Here is a 7,783-nt window from a genome sequence, read left to right on the forward strand (position 1 = left end):
CCGATCTCCCTCTCGATTATCGATCTCTTTTTTTTTTCTCTCTCTCTCACTCATCACTCTTCTCTCTGACTCTTTCATCTCTCTCTACTCTCTATCTCTCTTGCTCATCTTTCTTCTTCTCTCTCTTTCTCTTTCTATGTCTCTCTCTATACTCTTGTTCATCTCTTTTTGCTGTTTCTCTCTCCCTCTCTTTCTTTGTCTATCTCTCGCTCATCTTGTTTCTCTCTTTCTCTCTCTCTGTGTGTGTCTCTCTCTCTCACACTCATCACTATTCTCTCTGGCTCTCTCATCTCTCTTGCTCATCTTTCTTCTCTCTCATTCTCTCTCTATATCTCTTGTTCATCTCTTTTTGCTGTCTTTTTCTTTCTCTCTCTCGCTCATCTTGTTTCTCTTTTTATTTTTATTTTTATTTCTCTATCTATCTCTCTCTCTCCCTAATCTCTCTTCTCTCTCAATCGTTCATTTCTCTCGTTTACACTCATCTTTTTCTCTGAGCCCATTGTTGTTGAAAGAGAAAAATGTCAAAAAATGAAATGGGTCTCTCTCTCTCTCTGTCTCTTTCTCTCTGTGTCTCTCGCTCATCTCTCTTTTCTCTCTCTTTCACTCATCTCTCTCAAAAAATGAGTTTACATTGGTTTTTAAACAGAAATCTAAAAATTCGACTAATAATATTTTTTTAATTAATTGTTTTTTCAAATATTTTTTTTTAATTATCTTTTTAAATATTTTTTTTCAAATAAAATTTTTTCAATTAATTTTTTTTTCAATTAAAACGTGTATGATCTCATTATCATAAATAATAAAAAAATAAATATAAATATTTTAGGCCTGGACAAACATGTTTTTTAGTTTATGTTTTTAATTTTTTTTAAATATTTTGTTCAAACGCATTTGTAATTTATATTTTTCTAAAAATAAACAAAAATCAATTTATAAATTTTTTGTAAACATAAATGAAAAATATAAATCTTATCAAACCTACCTTAAATTTGCATCTGAGCTAGTTATGCTTGATGTGGCGAAAAAAAAAAGCACAAAATCTGATTCCTGCTCGTTTTTCCCCCCCTCAACCAAAAATCCCCAAATCTCAAATCCCTAATTTTTGAACAAAAATCCCCATCTCTCTCCCTCTCGCGACTGTGAGCACGGCAGACGATGGCGTCGAGCGACGGGGTTAAGGAGCCTCACTCTTTTGTTTCTCACTCTGTTGGCTTTCCCTCTGTTGCTCTCATTCCAGTGGTGAAGGAGCTGCTCAGGGACCACCTTAGTCATTAATAGTAGGCTCGAAGCTTTCAGCTTCAAGAACATCAGTCCGCTCAGATTCGCATGATTGAAGAGACTCTCCGATTCGCCGGTGTTCCTGGTGCGGTCTAATTTCTTATATCTTTTTATCTATCTGAATATATTTTGATGATTTCATTTGATTTCATTTCATTTAAATAAACAGAACATTCTTATATTTTGCAATTGTTTTGTTGAATCCACGATGGAATGCGAAGGTGATTACATCTGTGGCGGGTGGATTTTGCTGCATTCGTTCTTGGCGCAGAATCCCTTGGACTTTGCCTGTAGAAGCCCTAGGTCACAGCTCTCTCTCTCTCTCTCTCTCTCTGTATTTCCTAAAATCTAGTATATATTTTGGTCCATTTTCTGAGCCTTATTCCAGTTATGCTTGTGTTTATATATAGAAGTTGAATTCTTAGATAGATCCACGAAAATAGCTAAAATCTAGAAGTTGAATTCTTATAGCTAAAAGATGGAAAGAATATTACTTCGATCACCACTGGAGAGCAAGAATTCTTAGATAGCTATCTAATCTGATTTTCTTTTTACAATTTGTTTCACATTTTATTGTCAAGTGTTCATGTTTGTGATAGTTTTTCCTCTTTGTGCTGAAAAGGAGTTGCTAGAGAACATGGACAAGGATAGAATCAAAAGGATCGTAAGGTTGAAACCTCCAACTGAAGTCTGAAGCGGAATCTCCTCACCCCCTCTTATCTATTGAAAGAGGACAGTTGGGTCAAGGCTGTGTATCATTTTTGCATCTCATGGTTGGTGTATTATGAAACTCCATGAACTTTTCTGTTCCTATGTATGATTTTCTGGTGTTTAGAAACAGTTATTGCAATGCTCTTTTGTGTGTATTTCTCACTTCAGAACCTGAATTTGGGTTGATGCTCTATTTTAATGTATGTTTCTATGAAATACCGTGACCGTATTGTTTAAGATTTTGGACTCTATGAATTGGGATGTTTCTTCTGTATTTAAACCACTTCCATTGTAACCCTAACATCCATGACTTCCTAGAATGGAGCAGAATATTTTTAGTACTAGTTAGAGGCTGCAGCTATTGCCAAAGCATGGGAGGTCCAAAACAAGTGCTTTGGCCAGTTGTGCAGCACAACTGATTGAAGCACTGGTTGTAATAACCTCTCTTGCTTCAGCTATAGTCATGACTTTATTTAGAGCATACTCTTTATACATAAGCCATCCGAACCATTTATAGAGATTTCTAGAAGGCCTAAGCATGACTCCCCTGTGGAAATATGTTCTGCCTCGCATAGAATTGTTTGCATGACTTTTTACTTTTTGAAAGAACAATCTTATTTCTCAACAACCTCAAAGTTGCTACATGAAGGTTGCACTTTAGACATTATTTTACTAGATTGTAGAACTCTAGGTAGGTAAGTTATTGAATTTTTGTGGTATTACAGGTAGATTAGGTGTAGTGGACATCTCAAGTATTGAAGATTTTCTGCACTTTTTATCATGTACAACTAGAACCTCTGAAAAGTAAAAAATTTGATTAAATTTATTTTCTCCTAATTTGTAGCTATTTATGATGCCAATTTACTCTTTATGACTTGTATATCTTAATCGTTTTGAAATGCATAACTTTTGCCACTATGTACAGATGCATGCAAGTAATCTTGGCCATATGTTTCAGAACCAGTGTTTAGTGTGGTATTAACAGAGTGAGTAATGTTGTTTTCAGAACCAGTGTTTTGTGTATATGTGTTTATATATATGTGTGTGTGTGTGCCTCTATCATAAAGAATAAACCAAGAAGCAATTTTACATTGCAGAATCCTTTCAGCCCCCATATGCAAGACCATTCTCTATTATTTTCTTTCCCCTTTGTCTTCTTTTCTTTGTCTTAAAAAAAATAAAAATAAAAAAAGAACCATGAAAGCCCCAAAGCATTCCATGTGTTAGCTTTTTCCCTTCTGATTTTCTTTCTTCCTATCCTTTTAAATTTCTAAAATTTTGACACTTTCGAGACGTGATTAGAGGAGAGGTGTGACATAGATTGGAACTTTGTTCCTTATTTGATGATTCCACTTGTATAAGCTCTACTTTTTCATTCTAGTTTAAATCCACCCCTCCTCCGCAGCACCAAAAAAATGAATAAAAAAGAAGGAATAAACAGAAAATCTTCTATCAAAACAATTTTCACATGTTCTTACCATCAAAAGTGGTAATTTTTAACTCATAGACCTGAAATGTTGGACCAAAATTGATCGTCTATGTCCTTAACATTTTTTGTAATGGTTACTACTAATCTTTATGACCTGAATGCATTCACTTATCAAGCCCTTGTATGTAACCTTATATAAGCAGGTGGAAAGAGAGATTTGTTTGGCAGTTCTCATGATGCATCTGGTGGAAATGCTGTTCCAGCAAGACCTAACCTTGATAGGATCAGGCATGAAGCAACTGATAGTGGCCGTGGGAGGCATATCCCAGTCAGGAGGCAACCATTTTCCCCCGAAGAAGGATTTAACAAGCCATTTGTTGGAAGGCATTTTGATGACCACTACTTTTATAAAGACAGTTCACATGGGATAAAACGACCATTTTTCATGACAGCAAGCTGGACTTCATTTAAATTTCTTTTTTTGTTGAAGTATTATTGTTTTGAGATTTCTGTTAGTGTCGCACATAATGTAACCTGTTTAAGTGTTTTTTTTTTTGGCATTAAGGACCATGATCCTGATTTCATGGAGCCTAGCAGACTTAGACCTCGATTAGATTATTCTGATCCAGCAGCTCATGCACATCGCTATCAAGGTATGGATTTTGTGCCTAATGTTCCTTTTTCCCTGCTTATTTGTATGGATTGTTTTTTATCAGATTGGTCATGCTTATGTCTCTTTTTGTTTTAGATTCTTTTGGAGCTGGCAGCAGTCTCTACTCACACGATTATTATGGTTCTGATGTGAGCACTCATAGCTTACTTTATGTTTATTGGTTCACGTCTTACACTTTACCATACTTTTGATATTCTACCTTCTGTCATGTTACAGTATGGTGAAGACTCATATTCATCTTTTTATGGGAATGATCACCCATATGGAGGTGGCTATTACTACTAGATTTGAGAGGCTTTGGTAATTCAAATGTCCTACCTTCCTAATTTTACTGCTGGCTGCAATATTGTTCTATTAATGTTTCTAAGGCTCTTGCAGGTGGACCAGAGATGGTGGGATGGACATCACTCACTGGTGGATTGAGGAGATCACTGCAATATTGCTTCTTGTGGAATGTAGGCGTGTGAAGATTATGACTAACTTTTGTTTTTGTAACCTACGAAAGAATTATGACGAAAACTTTTGTTTTTAATTTATGTTATTTAGATTTGTGAACAACATTATGTATGTATTATGCAACATTATGTAGTGGAATAATTTTGCTGATGTGTTGTTATGAATGGAAGAATATTTTAATTATGGATGAATTTTTATTTATATACTGGACTTTTTATATTATTATGTAATTATCGGTTTTTTTTTTAGTTATTTTTCATTTAATACAAGTCATTTTCATATTTTTAATAATTTTATTACAATTTTTTTTTTCTTTTTTTTTCTTGAGATGACACCACACACACACCGTCTTAAAAAGAAAAATAGAACCAGGTTTTTTTGCGACGACAATAATGCTGTCGCAAAAGATAGTGGAATTGGTTGAAACGGAAGACCTTTAGCGACAGTATTATTTGCCGTCGCCAATAATACTTTAGCGACGGTATCAGGTGCTGTCTCAAATAACCCTTTAGCGACGGTATTTTTGCCGTCACAAATAATCCTTTTAGCGACGACAACATAGTGCCGTCTTAAAAAATCTCAGATTTTCACGTATTAATGCCGATAGCATTTTTTCATCGCAAAAAGGCATTTTTCCCGTCGCAAAAAAAAGGCGACGGCGTTATACCGTCGCTAAAACCTTTTTGCAACCCCCTTTGTTGCGACCTCCCACTTGCCGTCGCTAAAAGCCAATTGCCGTCACAAAAAATCTTTTGAGACGGCGTTTTGAGTATTTGCGACGACATTTTTCCGTCGCAAAAACACAATTTTTTTTTGTAGTGCGACTACATATTTTATCTTAATATTGTCAGCTTCAGCCAAAGTATTGACTTTGCCACTGCATGGTTGACAGGTTAAGATAAATTTACATGTACTTACAGTCCAACCAAATCCTAACCACATTCATTTCCAACAACCAAATGGATTACAAATTTTTGCATTTACATGTATTTTAATAAGAATAAATTACAAATATATTCTTTAAAATTTGTTTAAAATACGAATAGTCTTTATAATTCTGAAAATTGCATCCTATCCATTGACATTTCAAATTTCGTAACAATTAACCCTTTTTATTAATAAATCATTGAGTTAATTAACAATTTTTAATGATATAAAATTTTTATTTTAATTAATAATTAGATAATTTTATTATTGTATATAAGAGAGTAGTTAGAAATTTTATTTTATTAATTAATTTGTTAAATAAAAAATTATGGTAAGGAGTATTTATAATTTTTGAAACTACAGATGTAATTCATATTTTAAATAAATTTCAGGAAGTGTAATTGTAATTTGCCTTTTTAATAATAATAATAGAATAATGTAATTGACTTTTAATAGATAACTTGTGCTCAGCTCAAAATTATGTAGGGGTTTTTAATTTAAGATCCCTAATATTAAGATTTTATAAGATAAATGACATAAAATATTTTTATAGTAGTTGAAGTCTTTCAATGTTTTCACAGAGAAATTTCAACACAGAAAAATTTCAAAATTTCGCTGATTTGATCACAAAGAAATTTCATTGAGGTACCTTAGCTAATAAAAAAAAATATATTTAACCTCTCCTACTACCCAAGATTAAGAAGGGATGTTTCATTAATTTTTTCAATTATATTAGCCTCCGTTTGGCAAGAAAAAGCTCAGGCTTTTTTGGCTAAAATAGCCACAAAAAACAAAATAGGCTATTTTAGCCACAAAAAACAAAACATCAAATCCAACCCATAATCATTACAATCCTCTCTCACAAAAAAAGCCAAAAAGCCAAAAAGCCTTTCCCAAACCAGGCTAAAATAGCCCAGGCTAAAATAGCCAAAAAGCCAAAAAAGCCAACCCACTTCCCAAACGGAGGCTGATTTTGTATAGATTTAACTAGCACAGTGAAATGAATTGAACCATTCTAATTCAATTCGATTCGATTCATTTCAGGTTGAATATATTAAAAACTCATTTAATATCAATTTATTATATAAATAAATTAATTTTTAATTCATTTCAAAACCAATTAAGTTTTTAATTCAAAATTTTTAATAATTTATTACTTGATTGTATCAAAATTCGTTCGAAATCGATTTGAAAACTAAATCTAAACACTGGTTTACAAATCAGAAGTATCCATTATTTATATGATATATGAGTCTCATATTATGACTAGCCCAAAGACACCAGATATTTTTACCCAATTATATATAATCTGTTAAAAAGTATATCATATATGATGATATAATTAAATCATACTTCTATTTCAGAAAGAAAGCCTAACGTGTGATGTGTGTGACATCATAGCCACAGCGGTATAGTCAAAGATATATAACACTGCTTCAATTAAATAATTTAAATTTTTATAATTAAAATATGATATGTTATCTTATAAAAACAATTAATCAAAATCGCACGTGAAATAAATGGCATATAAATTATAATAAACTGCCGCTGTAAAATTTTGAAATATTCATAAAGGCTAAAGTTGCGTTCTCAATAATCAAATTTTATTTATTTATTTATTATTTACAGAATATCACTTCCACCTAACTAAAATGTCTGAGTTGAGGTTAACAATTCAAGTCTTATCACCCCAAGCTTATGGCCTCCAATATAAAAATAAATAAATGACATTTCAATATCATATATGCTAATCAATTGAGTGTTTTTTTGGTTAGCCAAGGCTTATGACTCTTACATGAAAAATTATAAGTTTGATTTTTGAATGGTGGATTACTTGTTTAAAGATTCGTTGTCCACTTACCCTTCAAGTCATCCCTAGTGTGTGAATCCAAAAATTGTATAAAAGAGAGGTCGAGGTATAATTATTAGATTTTTGAATGATGGATTACTTGTTTAAAGATTCGTTGTCCACTTACCCTTCAAGTCATCCCTAGTGTGTGAATCCAAAAATTGTATAAAAGAGAGGTCGAGGTATAATTATTAGATTTTCGAGCCATCAAAAAAAGATTTATATAGACTTTGAAGGATTAAATTGCTAATTTGTTTTATAAATTATCAAAATTGCATAAAAAAATGAGGTTTTTGTAAAATTCGAGAGGGTCAGAGTAAAATACTATAAATTTTGAGTAAGTCGAAATGTTAATTTTTCTTATAAATACTTTGAATTATATGATAATAATCAAGATTTTGTGAAATTTGGATTGGCCTTGGGACTACATGTATTCAGAATTTAGTCAGGATAAAACTCA

General features: G+C 32.4%; 1 protein-coding gene across 10 annotated transcripts; it reads left to right on the plus strand.

Annotated features, from left to right (window-relative positions):
- The first annotated feature begins 991 nt into the window (after positions 1 to 991).
- LOC114323967 (uncharacterized) lies at positions 992 to 4,730 on the plus strand. 10 transcript variants are annotated; one of them, XR_014351172.1, is made up of 8 exons: positions 992 to 1,363; positions 1,500 to 1,581; positions 1,901 to 2,051; positions 2,915 to 2,975; positions 3,622 to 4,071; positions 4,167 to 4,219; positions 4,308 to 4,391; positions 4,460 to 4,730. XR_014351172.1 is itself a non-coding variant. In XM_082906658.1 (8 exons), exons 5-8 carry the CDS (start codon positions 4,054 to 4,056, stop codon positions 4,621 to 4,623), a joined length of 309 nt encoding a protein of 102 aa, XP_082762784.1. In that variant the 5' UTR covers positions 992 to 1,363; positions 1,500 to 1,581; positions 1,901 to 2,051; positions 2,915 to 2,975; positions 3,622 to 4,053; the 3' UTR covers positions 4,624 to 4,730. The 10 variants fall into 10 exon arrangements, 6 of the variants coding, with proteins under 6 accessions (XP_082762784.1, XP_082762785.1, XP_082762783.1 ...); XM_082906658.1 differs by having other exon boundaries at positions 4,470 to 4,730; XM_082906661.1 differs by having other exon boundaries at positions 1,016 to 1,363; positions 1,448 to 1,581; positions 4,470 to 4,730.
- Positions 4,731 to 7,783: the final 3,053 nt, after the last annotated feature.

The sequence above is a fragment of the Camellia sinensis genome, chromosome 14, assembly GCF_055761805.1.
Source record: "Camellia sinensis isolate YWXY chromosome 14, ASM5576180v1, whole genome shotgun sequence".
Classification (NCBI taxonomy): domain Eukaryota; kingdom Viridiplantae; phylum Streptophyta; class Magnoliopsida; order Ericales; family Theaceae; genus Camellia; species Camellia sinensis.

What these genes read in the sequence shown, in the direction of transcription:
- LOC114323967 (XM_082906658.1), top strand. An exon ending in ACGATTATTATGGTTCTGAT is followed by an intron (nt 4,220 to 4,307) that starts GTGAGCACTCAT and finishes GTCATGTTACAG; the next exon opens with TATGGTGAAGACTCATATTC. An exon ending in ACTAGATTTGAGAGGCTTTG is followed by an intron (nt 4,392 to 4,469) that starts GTAATTCAAATG and finishes AGGCTCTTGCAG; the next exon opens with GTGGACCAGAGATGGTGGGA.